The sequence below is a fragment of the Monodelphis domestica genome, chromosome 3, assembly GCF_027887165.1.
Source record: "Monodelphis domestica isolate mMonDom1 chromosome 3, mMonDom1.pri, whole genome shotgun sequence".
Lineage (NCBI taxonomy): Eukaryota > Metazoa > Chordata > Mammalia > Didelphimorphia > Didelphidae > Monodelphis > Monodelphis domestica.
In genome coordinates, this window is record NC_077229.1 from 10,337,141 (window position 1) to 10,357,474 (window position 20,334).

A 20,334-nucleotide genomic window follows, 5' to 3' on the forward strand; every position below is an offset into this window, starting at 1 on the left:
CCAATTTGTTGCTACCCTTCTGATTTTAGTTACATTGGTTTTGTTTGTACAAAAACTTTTTAATTTGATGTAGTCAAAATTATTTATTTTACATTTTGTGTCTCTTTCTAAGTCTTGCTTGGTTTAAAACCTTTCCTTTCCCAAAGGTCTAACAGGTATACTATTCTGTGTTCACCTAATTTACTTATAGTTTCTTTCTTTATGTTCAAGTCATTCAACCATTCTGAATTTATCTTGGTGTAGGGTGTGAGGTGTTGATCCAAACCTAATCTCTCCCACACTGGCTTCCAATTTTTCCAGCAGTTTTTATCAAATAATGGATTTTTATCCCAAAAGCTGGGGTCCTTGGGTTTGTCATAGACTGTCTTGCTGAGATCATTTACGCCAAATCTATTCCACTGATCCTCCTTTCTGTCTCTTAACCAGTACCAAATTGTTTTGATAACCACAGCTTTATAGTGTAGTTTGAGATCTGGGATTGCAAGTCCTCTTTCCTTTGCATTTTTTTTCATGATTTCCATGGATATCCTTGATCTTTTGTTCTTCCAAATGAACTTAGTAATGGTTTTTTCTAATTCAGTAAAGAAGTTTTTTGGTAGTTCAATGGGTATAGCACTAAATAAGTAAATTAATTTGGGTAGGATTGTCATTTTTATTATGTTAGCTCGTCCTACCCATGAACAATCAATGTTTTTCCAATTGTTTAGATCTAGTTTTAGTTGTGTGGAAAGTGTTTTATAGTTGTGTTCATATAGTTCCTGTGTTTGTATCAGCAGATAGATTCTTAAGTATTTTATATTATCTAGGGTGATTTTAAATGGAATTTCACTCTCTATTTCTTGCTGCTGAGATGTGTTGGAAATATATAGAAATGCTGATGACTTATGAGGGTTTATTTTGTAACCTGCAACTTTGCTAAAGTTGTTGATTATTTCGAGTAACTTTTTGGTTGATTCTCTAGGATTCCTTAAGTAAACCATCATATCGTCTGCAAAGAGGGATAGCTTGGTCTCCTCATGGCCAATTTTAATATCTTCACTTTCTTTTTCTTCTCTAATTGCTACTGCTAGTGTTTCTAGTACAATATTAAATATTAGAGGTGATAATGGGCATCCTTGTTTTGCTCCTGATCTTATTGGAAAGGCTTCTAGTTTATCCCCATTGCAGATGATGTTTGCTGATGGTTTTAGATATATACTGTTTATTATTTTTAGGAAAGGCCCTTCTATTCCTATACTTTCTAGTGTTTTCAATAGGAATGGGTGTTGTATTTTATCAAAGGCTTTTTCTGCATCTATTGAGATAATCATGTGATTTTTGTCAGTTTGCTTGTTAATATGGTCAATTATGTGGATGGTTTTCCTAATATTGAGCCATCCTTGCATTCTTGTTATGAATCCTGCCTGGTCATAGTGAGTAACCCTCATGATGAGTTGCTGGAGTCTTTTTGTTAGTATCCTATTTAAGATTTTTGCGTCTATATTCATTAGGGAGATTGGTCTATAGTTTTCTTTCTCGGTTTTTGACCTGCCTGGCTTTGGGATCTTGTGTGCTAATTTAGAGTTATTTAACATCGATTTTCTTGTAATAAAGTAGTTAAAAAATGTGGTCTGATTTCTTTCCTTCCATGGTATTTGCAAAGTGAATTTTAAAGTATTGTCATTATATGGAATTGTGTTTTTAGGTAACACTATATGGTAAAGTGTCATTTTGTTATTGCAGTTGTTTACATTTGAATTTCTGTTACTGTAATATTTGACTTGCCGTGTTGCAAGAAATTTCCTTTCTTTCTCCTTTTATTTTTCCTGTAATTCTCTTTCTGTCCATAGCATAGATTATAGCTTAGTTTAACTATAGAATAAGAATAGATATGTGTTTGCTTCATTTGAGAAAAAAAAAGTCTATAATCAACGTGTCTTTTCAAGGAAGCCCAGGTGGGGAATGTAAACTTAAGTGAAATAGTTGAGTTAAAGAAGAGGCTTCAGATAGAAGTAAGACCTTGAGACAGATAGTTTAAAAAAGTTATCGGGGCTCCTTTAACTTAGAGAATTTTGAAGAGGTCGGAGGTTTTGGGATTCCCAAGGCTCCCCGGGAAGAGTCGCTTGATAAACAGACACTCCTTGGATTTCCCTTGCTGAGGGAGGGTGTCCAGGGAGATGACTTTGAGCTATTGGGAAGAATTTGATGATAGAGAGTTTGGAAAATATAAAACTCTGTATCCAATCAGAAGAGTAGCTGTGCAGTACTCTGGAATTCCACTAGGTGGAAACAAAGAGCAACTTCAATCAGAAGACAGTCTGTCTAACAGCTGACAGAGAAGACCTTTCTCTGACTGGAGAGAGAGCAGGTTCTGCATTTCTAAACATATTCAATGAGATAAAGAAATGGATTCGTTTAATAATAGAGTTAGTCAGTCTTTGGGGTTTTTTTGAAGACAGACAGTAAGAGTTAAAGTATCCCCAATTGATCAGGGCAGACTTCTTGGGAGAGGCAGAGAGACGAGGGAGGCTCCGGGAGCCGAAAGCTGGAAGTCAAAGGAAGGCTCTGGCTTTGGGTGAACAGAGCAGCCAGCAGGTAACTGGGGGCTCCTGAGGTTTAGCTACAAGCCTGGCATGAATGAGGCTTCTATAGACAGCAGTTGACCCTTTGGGGCTGGTCCTAAGAAGGCAGGGGGGGCACTGAGGACTCCTGGGGGTCGTCCCATGTGGGTTGGGCCAAGACCCCCCAAGACCCAGAGAGAGAGGCTGCCCCATGGGACCTGGGACCCAGAGCCTGCCCAGGAGCCAGGGCAGGATTAAGTAAGCCCAGGTACAAGGTAGATTTGCATCCAGCCCCCACAGCCATCCCAGCCACGATCACAGGATTTCAGGGTGAGGATGAGGGACCAGGAAGAGCCCAGCTCTGGGGACGATCCATTCCTGTCCTTCAGCAGCGCCCAGCCAGAGGAGGAAGCCCAGCACTGCTGTGGGACAGGCCGAACCATTGGCCATGTTTGTGAATATCCACAGGGACCCGTTCAGTGTAGACACTCACTGCCCAAAGCCCCCCAACTGTCCCCTCCGATATCTTAATAGTTGGATCTGACTGCTTCTCATGAGTCTCAACATTCATTGTTTATAGACCTCTCTGTGCAGGTGGTGCCAGACTCCTCCAGGACGTTTCCCTTCCACAGTCACTCAGAGGGTCCCAACAGCTCACAGCAGCTCCTGCCAGGGCTTCCCCTCCTGCCACAGTAAGCAGAATCCGGTCTAATGACAGCAGAGAGCAAAGAGACGTTTCCTCTGGGAAGGGCTGCCAGGCTGAGCTGCTGGGAAGCCTCCGACCCAGGCAAGGCTGAGCAAAGGCAGCAGCCATTCCAGACCTCCCCCAGCAAGGCTTCCATTAAGGCTCATCTCAGAGAAGGAGAAAGTCCAAAGGCATGTTGTGTGTTGTAGAGGGAAGGGAGTGCGGAGCAGGGGATGGGCTCAGACCACCCCTCATCACCGACTTTCTTGGTCCTCCAGAAAGAGAAAGAGAGGAGGCACATCTTGGTCTGGAAAATGGTGGGAGAAATGGGGGCTGTTCTTGGGGAAGAAGGAGATGGACTGCTGCTGCAGCAGGAGGCTGCCTTTGACGTAATGATGACAATAAGAAAAAGACCTTTTATAGTCTTAAATTGTATAGAACACTTTGCAAATGTCATCGCATGAGGCCAATCACAGCCCCTGGGGAGGGTGCTATCATTATGCCTCATTTTCAGATGACAAAAGTCAGGTAGATAGAGGTGAACAGACTTGCCCAGAGTCATACAACCTTTCAATGCCTGTAGCAGCATTTGAACACAGGTCTTCTGGAATTCAGCTCCAGGATTCTCTCCACTGGGACCCCTGGGTGACATCACGATCTGATTTTGGGGGGTTCCCAAGGATCTCCTCTCCAACCAGGGAGAAATCTCTGTTCTTTCTGAGATTTTGACTGACCAGGAATTGGAGGAAAGCCAGGCTGAAGGAGAGATTTTGAACTTTGTCTTCTCTCTAGAGGAGTTGTCTCAGATGGAAGGACCCTTGGGGGTGAGGGGGCTTCAGAAATTAAGCTGAGAGACTTTGCTGACTATGTGAAAAAGAAGAAGGAAGATTTTGAACAGCTGTTGTCCTCCATCTCCCTAAATGACTTAGAGTCACAGCTTGTGACTGGACTACTTTCTCAAACCCTCATTTTGGATTAGGGACATCCTCATCCATCTTACCTCAGTTTCCCATCTTGTTATCCCAATAACCACCTGACTTGAAAAGGAAATGAATATCTTCATAGTTCTCTCATGGGGGAGGGAAGAAGCCAAAGGCTTCAAGAAGAACTGGGAGGAGAGGGTTGGAGAAGGGAGGGAGTGAAGGGAGGAAGAGGTTAAAAGGATACATTGATCCATCAGCCATCGGTAGAGATCAGTAGTCAAACTCCCAGAACATTCTCCAGAGCGGTCCCTTGTGTAGCAGTTCCCCTATATCAGCATCCCTGTGTGGCAGCATCCCTCAGAATTTCTCACTACTACCCTCCTTCACAAATAAGCAGCCTCAGGTTCCCTTAGAAGTTCTCTCTAGTCAAAGCCAGAGGACAGCAGTCATTGCAGAAGAAACATTTCCCCTCACTTTACCTTCTCTATTTCAATAAGCAATGGCTTCCTCAGTTTATCATTATATTTCAGGTGGCACCCTTAGTCTGACTGTACCCAACAATGCTACAGGCAGGAGAGATAGGAAATATGTTCAAACAAGTGCTTTTTGGTGTGGTGGTTTTGGCAGCCATGGCCTGCTTTGGGGTTTACCATATTCTATACAGCAAATTAACTCAAATGGTGGTGGAGGCTGTGTATTATGTAGAAAACTTGACAATTACTGTGTTACAATTACCTTTTCTACATGAATGAGTTCTCTGTAAGTCCTGGCACCAGTGTATGTAGTCTTCATGGCTGTGTAGCAAACTTTAACCCAAGTGAAGACAGTTTTCAGATTCATGGTTCCCCGTAAGGCAGAGAAGGTTATGGCTCTTGACAACAACTTAGACAAGATGATTAAGGCAGTGTTTGATCAACTGATCAAGGAAAAAGGTCTAGATCTAGTTATGGGCGAGGACAGTGGGCAAACCGAAAATGCACCTCAGGAAACTGAAGGTGGCAGTGAAAATATAAACCAGGCTGCTAATGCCCCTGAGAAAATATGTCCTTTGAAGGAAGTCACCAAGCTAACAACTAATGCTCGTGCTATTCACTCAAAACCTCATAGACAATTCACTCCTCAGGAACTTGAGTCCATTAAAGATCGTTTTCCAAAATTTGTGGACAATCCTTTTAAATCCCACAAGGAGCTGAAGAGAGCATTTTGGACCTTTGATCCAGACTTGGAGGATGTCGAATTTCTTTTATCAGAACTGTTCACTCCCCAGGAAAAAAGGCAGTTTTTGGAGAAAACTAGGTCTGAAAGCAATTCGACCAGCTGGCCTATAGTAGATCAAAGAAGGGATTTGGATTTTGCCAATCCAGCCTGCATTTCATACCTTAAAAGGTGCAGGGCGAATTTACTACAGGCAATTAAGCAATGTTGTTCTAAGCCAAGTGCATGGGCAAAGTTTGAAAAGATCACACAGGATAAAGGGGAACATCCTGCCACATACATAGACCATCTGTCAGAGATGGCAGAGGCAATCTTAGGTTTAGAAGCAGATAATGAAGAGACAGCTGGCCACGTTCGTAGACAGTTTCTGAGGGAATGCTCACCCAATTTGAGGACATTTTTCAAGAACTATTTCACTAACTATGACTCAGTTTCCCTAATTGAATTGAGAGAGGATGCAGGTTACCTATTTGAAAACAATTCAGATCAGAGTAAGGAACTTCAAGACTTGAAAGTCAAGTTAGAGAGGACTGAAAAGGATTTGAAACAAAAGGAAATTGAGGAAATTAAAAATTTGAACACAGTCAGAACATACACAAAACCTGTTTCCCAGAAACCTAGTTACCAGGTAAGATCAGTGCAAAAAGAGACTAGGTAGTGTTTCTTTTGTCACCGTAAAGGGCACTTGATTAGAAACTGTTTTTTGATGAAGAAACAGGAGAGTACTAACAGAAACAAACTTACTGCAGAATCTAAGTACAAGAAATCCACTTTCCGTTCACACTACAAGCTAAAGTCCTCACAGCAAGCTCCAAACTTGAAGGGAATGCAAAAGGCAATAGAAACTGGAGCTAAGCCAAAGTATTCAGATATGGTTAAAAGAGAGGTATGAAGCCAGAACGATAAGATAAATAGTGTGACACTTGGAGATAGAAGGAATTGTTAGGAAAAGACTGCAGATAAAAACAGTAGAAAAAAAACTTGGGAAATAGTGAAAAATTGGTGCAAGAAAATGATTCTGTGGATGATAGCCATTGCAATAAGGCAAGAGTAAGGCAGAGCCAGATTAAAGAAATGTAGGCAGAAATTAAGGAAATAACATCTCAAATTGCAAATGAGAGGAGAGACTTGGATAAGACCTCTATAGTAACCACACAGGAAAAGTCTGAAAAGGAAATCAGATCATTCCTAGAAAACTTTTTCCAGTGTAGAGTGGATAATGGTATTGAATTATGCAAAAGGAAAAGGAAAAAGAGTCACAAGAACTCAAGAAAAAGTTTGTGACTGGTGCAAAGACACATAATTTCAATTCCCTAAAGGTTACTATTGATAAAGATGACAAGGCTATAAAAACATTCACAGATGACATCCCACCTAACTTAGTTAATTCTCCCAAGAGCTTTATGGCAGAGGTACCCTTTGTAAATACATCTAGTTTGACTCCAGAAGCCAGTACCTTCCATCCAGCAGTGAGTGTTATAGATAAAGGAAAACTAACTGATAATGAAGCTCACATTGCTTTTGAACACAAAGATTATCATATTCAAAGTAGTGGAGGTGACATTGCAGTTAAATTTGAATCTGGGGATGGAATGGCAGTAACAACCAAGGATTCAGTTAGTACCAGCATTCAATGGGGCACAGGAGTATCTGGCCAAGGCAAGTGCCATGGTTTAGGTTCATGTTCCATTGAAGACTTCATTGGGAATGGATCAAATCAAAAAGAATCAACTGGGTTACATATGCAACTGGCAGAGGGTAGCAAAGACAGGAGTGCTAATTCTGTGGCAATACACTCTTTAGCTACACACAGGCCAGAACCATATATTTGGATTAAGGTGGGGAAGAAAAACTATAAGGCTCTCTTAAGTACTGGTGCTTCAAAATCGGTCCTAAAGACATGTCCAGGGAATACCGACATAGGAGGGATCGCTTCTGTATCTGGAGCAACAGAACAAATTCAACAGGTCCCTGAGCTCAAAAGCACTATGGTTAAACTGGGTCCTCTCACCACAGATCATACCTTCTTGTTGATTCCATTGTGCCCAGACAACATTTCAGGATGAGATTTTTCGTGCAAGATACAGGCAACATTACAATGTGAAAAACCTGGGGAAATTTATTTGCAACTACCCAAGAATTCACTGGAGCACTATCTGTTGTTATACTTAGAACAACTTTTGGAAGAACCTGAAAAGCTTCAAGACGTGAATTCTATGTATGACACACCCACAGATATGCCACAGGGGGTGTTTGCAAAACATCAAGATGATGTGGCTCAGATTAAATGGATCACTCCTGTTAGGATTGAGGTCAGGGAAGGCGTACCACTTAAGATACCACAATACAAGTTGAATAGAGAAGCAAGAGAAGGGATAACACCTATCATTAATAGCTTGCTTGAACAAGGTATATTGAGACCTACGGTATATGAATACAATAGCCCAATGTTAGCTATTAAGAAGAATAAGCTGAATGAAGATGGTACTCCTGCATGGAGATTTGTGATGGATTTGAGGGCTGTGAATAATTTCATAAGGAAGAGACATATTGAAACACCATCTCCAAATGATATGATAACTCAGATACCTGCAGAAAATAGGTGGTACACAGTGTTGGACCTGAGCAATGCTTACTTTACTTTACCATTGCACCCTGATTCTCAAAATATGTTTGCTTTCCAATGGGGGAAAACCCAGCTGTGCTGTACTAGATTAGTGCAAAGATGTTGCGAATCTGCTTCAATATTTTGTCAACTGTTGCAAAGAGATCTAGCTACCATAACTTTCAGGCGTAGCAAATTGATACACTACGTGGATGATTTGTTGCTAGCATCTCCTGACCCTAAGACTTGTTTAGAAGATTCAAAGAAATTGTTAATAGCACTTTATAAGAGAGGACACAAAGTTTCTAAAAAGAAGATTCAAAGGGTCCTACCAACAGTTGAATATTTAGGATTTGTCCTGGAGGGGGGCACCAGGAAAATCTCTAATAAAAGCATAGCAGACATACAGAAGCTAGGCATCCCTAGAACTAAGAAAGAACTTAGAGCTTTTCTGGGGGTTGCTGGTTTCTTTAGGCAGTACATAGTGGGTTATTCTCATATTTCTAAGTGCCTGACTGAATTGACAAAGAAAGACATCAAAGAACCATTGCAATTGAATAAGGAACATTTGCGTGCTTTGTCACGGTTGAAGGGAGCTATTCTATCAGCTCCAGCTCTGGGAATACCTGATTATAAGAAGGAATTCTACTTGTATGTCCATGAAGCAAAAGGCATCGCTTCTGGAATGTTAGCACAGTATTTTGGGTTGAATTTAAGGGCTATTGCATTTTACAGTTCTACCCTCGACATGGTTGCACAGGGCATGTTGCATGGCCTCAGGAGCATAGTAGCTACTGCTCTAATGGTCAAGAAGTCCTATGATATAGTACTGGGATGCAAATTGCATGTGTCTTCTGCACACCAAATTGAAAAACTGTTGTGGTCACAGAGTATGCATTCAATCACCAATGCAAGAATATCCCAGTATGAAGTCATTTTGTTAGGCAATGATAACATCACAATTCATAGATGTGCACCATTGAACCCAGCAACTCTGATTCCTGATTTGCCAATGGGTGGAGAAGTATTGTCTGATTGTGATCAGCTAGTAGAACTCATGCATAGGCCAAAGGAATGCCTTAAAGATACACCTCTTATTGATCCAGAAATTGAGTTATACACAGATGGGTCCTCCTATGTTCATGATGGGAGAAAATTCACAGGGGCAGTGGTGGTTGACAATGACAAAATGCTTTTGCATGCATCGTTGTCAAGTCATGTCAGCTCCCACGGAGCTGAGCTTAAGGCTCTGCTCATGTCCCTGGAATTAGATAGGGGGCGGGGGGAAGAGCTAATATATTTCTAAATTCACACTGTGCTTTCTCCACTGTGCATTGGCCATCATACATATGGAAAAACAAAGATTATAAAACTTCAGGTAGGAAACCAATTGCATATAACATTCTGATAGGTCGTATTATAAGTGCTGTAGACTTTCCTAAGGAGGTGGCCATAATCCATTGTAAGGCACACACTCATGGAAAGGACAGGGTATCCTTAGAGAATGACAGAACAGACAGAACATCGAAATATGCTGCTAGGTTCAGTCCCCACCGTGTGCTGAATTTCTCTCTGATCAAAAGGCCCAATCTCACTGAAGCCTAAGACAGAGAAGAGATACAGTCATGGAAAGAGCAGCTAGGCACTAAACTAATCAAAGGCGTCTGGATTGCTCGAGGGGGAAAACCTATTCTCCCTAAAGAGTTGTATCAACATTTATGTACCGTAATTCATACAAAGGGACATTACGGAGTGCAAGGGATTCTGGATACCATAAAAAGATTTTGGATAGCACCAGAATAACTACAAATGCCATTAGAACTTGTCAGGCATGTGAAACATGCAGGAGATATACTCAAGGACATTTTAAGACTGTTGCATTGGGAGGCCGACCATTCACCTATGCCTTTACAGTGTATTCAGAATGATTATATCAACATGCCTAAGGACAAGGGATACAAATATGCATTGGTGATTGTGGATAGACTGATTAGATGGGTTGAAGCATGTCTGTCCAAAAAAAGTGACAGTGACACGAGAGTGAAATTTCTATTGAAGGAGATTATACCAAGACATGGCATTCCCGATACCATTGACTCAGACAACGGGTCCCACTTCACTTCCCAGGTTCTACAAGAAATCTATAAGAACTTGGGGATTAAGTGCAATTACCATTCAGTCCATCGGCCCCAAAGTTCCAGGCAGATTGAATGGATGAACAAAGAGTTAAAAACACAAATAGGTAAACTCTGTTCAGAAACACATTTAAAATGGACAGATGTTTTCCCTCTTGCTTTGTTCAACATTAGGACCAGGCCTCGGAATGACCTGCACATTTCACCTTTCAAAATGCTGTATGGTCAGCCTCTTTGGCTTGGTAGGACAGTAAAGCCACCTTACTTGTCCATGTTAAGAGGGGAATGCGTTCTTCATGAATACTTAAAACAGATACTATGTAGGGTTGAAGAACTAAGGAAACTGGGTTTGCTTGTGCAGAGATCACCACTAGATTTTTCATTGCACAAGATAAAACCAGGAGACAAGGTCTATGTCAAGAACTTTAATAGAGAATCTCCTACAGAACCAAGATGGATTGGACCTACTATAGTCATAATGACAACCCCAACATCTGTAAAGGCTGATAAAGAGATACATGGTTCCATGCTTTGCATGTGAAATCGCATCACACCCATAATATTGAATAGCCCTAGGAAAATAATTGATAAGCTCATGGAATCCCTACCGGAAACACAGGAAAGCACACGAGTACTTGCCACCAGAATACAGTGGAGAGAGCCCTGCACACGTTAAAATAATGAAAGGATAGCACCCATGAAGATATATAGCCAGTAACACAGTAATATGAAAGGAAAACCTTGTATTTGAAAGAGTAGCAGCCACAAAGAAACCGAGCCACAATGCAAAATATAAAATAGTCTCTGTCTGACATAGTAACTGACATAGTAAAAGAACTATGTCCAAGAGCTACATACAGTAACCATGCAAAAACTACATACAGTAACCATATGATAAGCCTCCTTGATGAAGAAAAAAATGAAAACTATACTCTCAGGCATAACGCTTACCCCCATGCATGAAGAAAAACACACGTAATCTTACTTGCACACACATAAGATTAATAAATTCTACATTCATGAAGATTTCATCTCACTTTCATGCAAAAGTAACTTTCACACTTACTTGCACTCTTACTTGCATGTGTGTAAATTCCACACGCATACATTGTTTGTGTATTCCGGGTTCCTGATTGTGCCAGTGGATTGTGATTGGAATTCAGTCGAGACTGGATGATGGCGAATGGCATGCAGACCAGACGAAGGACCAGAGTGGAAGGAAGAGAGTTTCTACAAGCAACATGACTGGACATGGAAGGACTTTGGAACTTTGATTTTTGGAACTCTGAATCGTGAGGATCTGTAAGGATGCATCGTACACGTGAACATCACATATATATGCACACATCCTACATAGCCAAGGAAGATATTCATGGATTGGGTAAGTGTACAACGTGCACGATTACATGACAACAAGACACCCTGACATTAAATTTCTATGGAAATGTGGCAATGTTGTGCAGATAATGGGGTGGGACTCAAGGGACCATGAATTCCATCCAGTGACTCCTGATCAGGAAACCCAACACTGGACAAGGGTCTGAGGACCTTCATCCCACCTCCCACATTCCATGAAGGGTCTTTAATTTCTCTCTGGGTTCTGGGGGTTCCCCTGAGACTTGTGCTTGCCTTTGTCAACTTGTAATGGCTCAGGCTCCCATTCTGCTCATGTAACATTTCTAATCAGCCAATGAACACAATTGGTTTCATAAAATTATATTCATTGAGATAATACAGGAAATAAAACAGTTTCAAATCTTTTCACTCAACATCTAGGGACACTTTCTCTCCTCTACAATCCAGTGCATTGGAGAGAATGGACTCCCTCTAGAACTACTTTGGCCTTTATGTCTATCCCATTCAGTTTCCTTGTAGATCAGGTCTGGCCCCAGGCTCAGTGCTCTCATGATGTGACCATAGCCCTTTGCAAGAATCCAGATATAAACCCCCAAAGTGTTCTTTATATGGAAAAAGGCCACTTACTCTTAAATTGTAGAAACCGGGATCAGGTATTCAATAACATGAATTTTAGGAAAAATGGTAATTTCAGAAATAAAGCTACAACAATAATCAAAATTACAATCAAACAATTACAGAAACATACTCCAAGTGTCACGAATGACACCTCACAGCAAAATACCCAAGAACAATATCTCAACAGTGGAGCTTGTCCTCTCTGTACTCAGGGTGACAATCCCCTCAGAGTGGGGGATCCCAGAGGAATACTCATGGATCTTTATGAATGCGAGGTGTGGGGAGGGGAGGGGGATAAGGGCCTGGGATCAAGGAGTGAAACCTTTGATTCCGCAGACCCTGATGTTTTAATGCCAATCATCCCTGTTCATTATCCCCCATGTATGGTAATGAAGCTCGTGTAACCCTAAAAGTGGGGAACACATATTATGATTGCCTCTTAGATACAGGAGCTTCCAAATCATTTTTGTTGTGTAAACCAGATGCTGAGTCAGCACCAGTCTGACTGCAGATGGCCCAAGAAGAGAATGGCAATAGTGGAGGAGCCCAGAAGTCCAGTCCCTGCATCCCAGGACTTTGGTTACTCAGACCTTATGGTTAGCACAGAAGATCCCGGGCTCCCAGGCACAGTGCAGCCCAGGACAGAAATCTTCTGGGCAGTTAGGAAGTCTGGGGCTTTCCACTGAGCCAGGCTATGCAAACCAGTCCAGGGCACTCCAGATTGCAAGGAGTCTGCTTAGCCATTGACTCAGATGCAGTGACACAGGCAGTCTGCTGCCCAGCCTGAGACAAGCAAACATTTCCCTCTGGCCAAAACACAAGAAGTTGTGCTCCCCCAAAAACAACAAAACAAAAAGCAAGAGCCCTCTAAGAAGAACATGCCATTTTCTATAGTGAACTGGGTCAGACATTCATCATCCTCTAGAAAACACTGCTCAGAGCCCCTGAGGCCATCTCCATCCACTGGTTCCATCTTGTAAATCATTGTCAATCATTGTTCCTTCAAAAGGCTTACCCAGTCCTTTAGCCTACAAACTGCCTACCCAAACCAGTAACGGTGCCACTAGTCTGCAAGAGGATGTCTGCAAGCCTAATCTGTAAACCTGTGGGGTGGATCCTCTTGTCATCCAGCTAATTTCTCTTGACCCGGTTCTGAGGACCTGCCATATGTCTGTTGAGCAGATCTCTACCCTCTGGACAGGGGGTTGGCTCAGCAGTGCCCTTCGTGTCTCTCCCATGTTCTTTTGGTTTGTTTGTTGGTAAGACTCTTATGCTAGAAGGGAGGTGGCCCTGCAATGGCTACCTAGCACGGCCTTTCACAATCTTTTTTTTAATATTACATAGATTAACACCCAAGCATCCTAGTTAAGCCCTCCATGTAACATGTCACCATCATCCTTCAGGAATTTCACTTAGGAAACTGAGGCCCAGGATCCCCACAGGGAGAAATTTTGAGAAATTATTTTTCATGTATTGAATGAATCTCAAATATTTGGGAGGATGACTGAGCATTCCTGCTCTGGGGTCCCATCAGAGATACCTTCTAGGCTTCTGGTTTGGATATTTCTTTGTCCCAGGAATCCCCAGGAACTTCTTCCCTTCCAGATAGGATCTCCCATCTTTAACATTTCTAATCATCCAATGAACACAATTTATTTCTGTAAAATGATATTTATTGAGATAATAGAGAAAATAAAAAGGTTTCAAATATTTCCCCTCAATACCTAGGGACTCATTCTATACTCTACAGTCTTACCCCTTAGGGGGGAGAATAGGCCATATGTCCCTTTATGTTGTTATGTGACATATATAGCCTCACAAATACCTGTTAATACAAAAATGGCTCAGTGGTATGATGAGGTGATTGACTTTCTCCTTGTCTATTTTTATGTTTTCATTATATTTTTTATAGTAATGGCTGTGCGTCCTGTCCATCACTCACCTCTGTCTTCCTTTAGCTCTTCCTCGCTGTTCCCCATCAAACCCCCATCCTTGTGGCAGTGGGATCCAAGTGATATGGAGGTCTCATCCCACCTCCATGCAGATAGCTCTAGGCAGGGTCTTGGTCTCCCTCAAGGACTCCTTCAGGATACTGGACTGACAAGAATGACCCCAGACTCAGCTGAGAGGCTGCCCAAAGCCCCCTGAGGAGCCCATTGATTAAAGTTCCTGGAGATTGGATACTAATTCATAATTCATTGGATATTAATTTGCAATTATTTATTAATAAAAGTGAGAGACAGAGAAACAGAAACAGAGACAGAAACAGGGGTCCCCTGGCTTCCCTTCTCTTCTAGGTGCTCATGCTTCCTCTGGGAAGCAGGCCCAGATCCCCCTGTCAGGGAAGGTCAGGCCCAGAGAGAACACCATCTCCAGCCCTGGAAGAGACCACCTTCCTGTCTCTTGCTAAGCTTTTTCTGGACATGAGTCCTGTAGTCAGCAGGGGACACTGTGGGGCTGGTCCTGGGCCAGCAGTTACTATATGGTAAAGTGTTATTTTGTTATTGCAGTTGTTTGCATTTGAATCTTTTTGTAACTGTAATGTCTGACTTTCAGTGTTGCAAGAATTTTCCCTAATTTCTCTTTTTATTTTTCCTGTAATTCTCTCTCTGTCCTTAGCGTAGATTATAGCTTAGTTTAGCTTTAGCATAAGAATAGTTAGGTGTTTGCTTCATTTGATAAAAAGAAATGTCTTTAATCAACATGTCTTTTCAAAGAAGCCCAGGGGAAATGTAAAATTAAATAATAAGTTAAGTGAATTAGTTGAGTTAAAGAATAGGCTTCAGATAGAAGTAAGAAGTTGGGACAAATACATAGAGTTTTAAAAAGTTACTTAACTTAGAGAGAGAATTTTGAAGAGGTCAGAGCTTTTGGAATCTCCAAGGCTCCCTGGAAAGCATCGGTTGATAAACAGACACTCATTTGATTTCTCTAGTTGAGGATGGCTGTCCAGAAAGATGGCACTGAGTTATTGGGAAGAATTTGATGATATCTAGATTGGAAAATCTCTATAAAACTCTATATCCAAATTGAAGAATACATGTGCAGTACTCTGGAATTCCACTAGGGGGAAGCAAAGAACAAGTTCAAACAGGAGACAGCCTAACAGCAGACAGATAAGATCTTTCTCTGTAGAGAGAGCAGGTTCTGGATTTCTAAATATGTTTAATGAGATAAATAAACGGATTAGTTTAATAATATAGATAGTCAGTTTGTAGGGTTTTTTTTAAAAATAGGCATTAAGAGTTAAATTACCCTTAGTTAATCAGGGAAGAAGACTTCTCGGGGGAGCAGATTTGGTTCTGATTTAGATGGTTTAAATAGTTATTTTAGATTTCGGGTAAATAAATCAATACTCAATATATTTCCTACCTTTCTGTTTCCTTTTCCTGTCCCTGTTCTTTTTGAAATAATATGAATAAATAGGTTTTCTTAAGAAAGCTATGCCCAGCCAAATCGTTCAACTACTGGTCCAACCAAATTCTCAGTGGCCAAGAACTGAATCTCCATTAGCCTATCAATAACTATCAATGCCAATTTAACAATAGGTCATATTTCCCCATATCACCATCCTGCCTCCTGCATTCACGCAGCTCCAGTGGCTCCAAATGACTTCCGGAATGAATGTTCAAATCGTTTGCTTGGCTTTCACTGCCCTTCACTGTGTAGCCATTTTCTAGGCTTCTGGAATTGACCCTCCTTCTCCTTCCTCAAACCCCACCTATTCTTCCATCCAGTGACAATGGCTTCCCTGCTCTTCCTTACGCAGTCACTCTCTCAACTCTGCCCATTCTCCCTGGCTGTCTTTCTAAGCTCAGAATTCCATCCTTGCTCATCCCCAGCTTCCTGCTTCTCTGATTTCCTTCAAGTCTCAGTAAAATCTGACCTTCCTGCTGCAAAAAGTCTGTGTCAGAGATCCATCATCTTAATGCCTGCTTTCTGAGATTGTCTCTCATTGACCTGATTTATGTCGTGTTTGTACTTACTTATTTGAGTGTTGTCCTGCCCTTAGACTCTGATGTCTATTCGCTTAGGGGTTGCTTTTCCTTTTTTCTGTATCCATGAAACCTGGAACTTTTGGGCACTTCATACATACTCATCAATTCCTTCCTTCCGTCCTTCATTTTCTCTGTCTTAGAATCAATTCTTTGTATTGGTTTTTAAGGCAGAGGAATGGTAAGGGTTAGACCATGGTGGTGAAGTGACTTGCCCAGGTAGGAAGTGTCTAAAGTTGAATTTGAGCTCCTGTCTCCAGGCTGGGCTATCAATCCACTGAGTCATCTCATTGCTGACATTCTTGATTGATGGGGATCCCAGGATCCCAGATGTAGATCTGGAAGTGACTTCAAAAACAAGGAAGTCCAGCTCACACAATTTATTGAGCAGGAAATGGAGGCCCACAGATTTTAGGTGACTTTCTGCTCTGGGACTCTGCTGAGAAGGCAGTTCATTGAGAGTAGTTTCCTTTTAAGAGATTTCATTGATTCTTCAGTCCTGTAAAGAAGTGGTTTTGTTTGTTAATCACAGCTTTCAAACCCAGCCCAACCTTCCTCACACCTTATTCCAAATCCTTCCCCTCCCATTATCTTATGGCCAGGTATATGTCCTTCTGATTGGATGATCCATTGTCCATCAGCTTGATTTTAGCACTCCTGGTGCCCCATGCCATGCAGTGCCCTTCTTGTCTCCTCTCCCTTTGGTAGTCGCTGGTTTTCTTCACATTCTCACCTGGATGTGAAGGCTCTCCCAGTGCCCTGATCTCATGATGCCTCTCTTTCCCTGAAACCAATGACCTTCCCCTTTCCTATATGTATACCTGCACATTAAATACTCTCTCCGTATACTATGGCCTCCCAAAGGACACAGAGTTCTTCAGTGTTCCTGGGTCTAACACAGCTGTCCCTCAGGCGCCTTCAACCTTGTCTGACTCTTTGTCATCTCATTGGGGTGTTGTTGCCACAATATATGGGTTATGATGGACACTTACTAATTGTGTTTTTTTCACATATAACTGAGAAGGGAGGCAGCTGGGTGCCTCAGTGGATGGAGAGCCAGTCGGGGGGTTCTAGGTTTACATCAGCCATCAGGCACTTGCTAGCTGTGTGACCCTGGGTAAATCACTTCACCCCCATTGTCTAGTCCTTCGTGCTCTTTGGCCTTAGAATCAATATTGATTCTAGGATAGAAGATGAGAATTTTTCTTTTAAAGAACAAAAAAAAATAACTGAGAAGTCAGTGTCTTTTAGAGGACACAAACATGTATTTTGGTGTTCCCAGTGCTGAGAACCAGAGATTTGGATGAGAAGAAGCCCGTTAACAAGGCATTGACTCCTCGGGAGAGGACAAGGAATGACTTGTGGCCTGAGAGAGGGCTGTGACAGAAGAGCTGAACCTGTGAGAAGATGAAGAGTGAACACTGATGTGGGTAAGAGCCAGCTATTGGGACTTCTGTGATTGTCCTTAGGATTAAGTTCACCCCCTGCTGCCTCCCCCAGGGCACTCCCAGATTGAGTCCCCAAAGGTCTGACTCTACCAGCTAATGGCACTGGGTGTCCCGACACCTCTCTGTGCAGGTGGTGCCAGACCCCTCCAGGGCGTTTCCCTTCCACAGTCACTCAGAAGGTCCCAACAGCTCACAGCAGCTCCTGCCAGGGCTTCCCCTCCTGCCATAGTGAGCAGAATCCGGTCTAATGACAGCAGAGAGCAAAGAGCCGATTCCTCTGGGAAGGGCTGCCAGGCTGGGCTGCTGGGAAGCCTCTGACCCAGGAACGGCTGAGCAAAGGCAGCAGCCATTCCACCTCCCCCAGCAAGGCTGTGCCTGTCTCTGGCTTCTTCTCAGCACTGACTTTGGAGGCCTGACCAGGCTTTGGCTGTGAGTCCTGTCCGTCACTCCCCTCTGCCTTCCTTTAGCTCTTCCTCGCTGTTCCCTGTCAAATCCCCATCCTTGTGGCAGTGGATCCAAGGGAGACAGAGATCTCATCCCACCTCCATGCAGATGGCCCTAGGCAGGGACTGGGTCTCCCTCAGGGACTCCTTCAGGATGCTGGGCTGACAAGGATGGCCCCAGACTCAGCTGAGAGGCTGCCCAAAGCCCCCTGAGGAGCTCAATGAGTAAAGTTCCTGGAGATTGGATATCAATTCACAATGATTTATTAGTAAAAGTGAGAGAGAGATACAGAGACAGACAGAGGCAGAATCAGAGACAGAGATACAGAGACAAAGAGACAGAGACAGAGAGACAGAGACAGAGACAAAAAGAGAGACAGACAGAGACACAGAGACAGACAGACAGAGACAGGGATCCCCTGGCTTCCCTTCCCTTCTAGGTGCTGATGCTTCCTCTGGGCAGCAGGCCCAGATCCCCCTGTCAGGGAAGGTCAGGCCCAGGAGAGAACACCAGCTCCAGCCCTGGTAGAGACCAGCTTCCTGTCTCTGGCCAGGCTTTTCCTCTCCTCCTCAGAGTCTCTGACTGGCCTCCTTCAGCTTGAGTCCTGCATTCGAGACACGCCAGCACAGGGTATTCTGGACAGCCTCTCCCAGACCTCTCCAGCTCCTGCCAGAAGGCCGCACAGACAGACCTGCAGAGTCACTGCAAGGTGGGGCAGCTTTCCCGAATCTGGTTTTCAAACTGAATCAGTCATTATGTTTCTATTACGCTGACCCTGCGGGCTTGTGGGGGAGCCCAGAAGGCCTGGAAGCTGAGCCCAGCTGGGCCTGGGGAGCTCCATGAGGGTGGCAGGCAGGACAGGCTGGCCTGAACCAGAGAGCAGAGTTTCCTGTAGGTCCAGGAGCCCCAGCAGGCTGGGAAGAGGCAGCGGGCAGGGACTGGGCTCTGGGAAGGCTCGAAAAACAGGAAGAACCTTTCCCCAGTGAGAGGCCACAATTTTTATCCCTGGAACCGGGCCTGGATCAGTGCCTGCTAGCAGAGTGTGCTGAGGGCAGGAGGCCAGGCCAGGAAGGGGCTGAGTTCAGGGGCTGCTCTGGGTGCCTCAGGCTGGGGCTCAAGGGAGGCTCTGCCTTTGGGTGGGATGAACAGAAGAGGCAGCAGAGACCTCCCTCTGCCTGGAGGCTCTGAGCTCTGCCTCCTTGTGGCCTGGATGTGGGTCTTGTAGCCAGCAGGGGACGCTGTGGGGCTGGTCCTGGGCAGGCAGGCAGGGCCTGGGGAGCCTGGAGGTGTTGGGGGGAAGGGGTGACCCCAGCTGGCTGTGCCTGTGGCTGCTCTGAGCCCTGTGATCACTCCTGGGTGACGTCTCGGCTGGGCTGGACCAAATGACTCGAAGGATCCTCCTGCATGAAGTGCTGCCCCCCCGGGACCCCGAGAGAGGATGCAGGTGGGGTCTAGAGGAGGCTGGAGCAGAACCAGATTTGCATCAATCCCCGCCTGCCCATCAGCCACCATCACAGGGTAACCAGGAGAGAATAAGAGGGAGCTGAGAGAGGCCAGACTCAGCTGGGAGCTCTTTGAAGCTGAGCTCTCGGGTCCTCTCGCCATGGCCTGGCCTCTCGTCTGTCTCTCACTGCTCACCTTCTGCTCAGGTCAGGACCATCCCAGACCTCCCCTTTGGCCTCCTCCTCCCTCCCTGTTCTTGCCTCTCAGGAGGATCTCAAAGCACCTTCTAGCTTTCTTTATGTCATTAATGAGTCTCTCTGTTTGCAGGCTCCCTCTCCCAGCCTGTGGTGACTCAGCCTCCCTCTGCGTCTGCAGCCCTGGGGAGCTCGGCCAGACTCTCCTGCACCCTGAGCAGTGGGATCAGTGGTAATTATGTTTATTGGCACCAGCAGAGCCCAGGAAAGCCCCCTCGGTACCTCCTGTATGTCTACAGTGATGGAGGTACAGGCAGGGCCGACGGGATCCCTGAGCGCTTCTCTGGCTCCAGCTCTGGGGCTGATCGATTCCTGTCCATCAGCAACGTCCAGCCGGAGGATGAAGCCGATTATTTCTGCCAGTCGTATTACTACGATAGTGGTAGCTATCCTTCTACACAGTGATACATTCAGTGGGGAAGTGGGACAAAAACCTCCTTGTCAGGCCTGCAGCAGCTTCTTGCTTGTCCCCAGGCTCCTGAGCAAGGCCAGGGTGCTGCTAGGGGAGAGTCAGATGTTCTGTCTCTCTCTGCTTTCTCTTTGTCCCTGCTAGAGCTCCCTCTGTCTCTGCCAGTCTCTGTGTCTTTGTCTCTCTGTCTCCCTCCACATCTGTCTGTCTGTCTTTTTTTTCTGGCTCTTTCCTTCTTTCTCTGTGTGTGTGTCTATTTCATCC

At 44.0% G+C, this 20,334-nt stretch overlaps 1 gene segment (V, D, J or C); it reads left to right on the forward strand.

The window, feature by feature from the left end:
* The first annotated feature begins 19,476 nt into the window (after positions 1-19,476).
* On the forward strand, positions 19,477-20,113 carry LOC107648950 (immunoglobulin lambda variable 4-69-like). The segment is given in 2 exon segments: positions 19,477-19,613; positions 19,735-20,113. Coding segments are annotated over 2 exon segments (378 nt in total).
* The last annotated feature ends 221 nt before the right edge of the window (positions 20,114-20,334 follow it).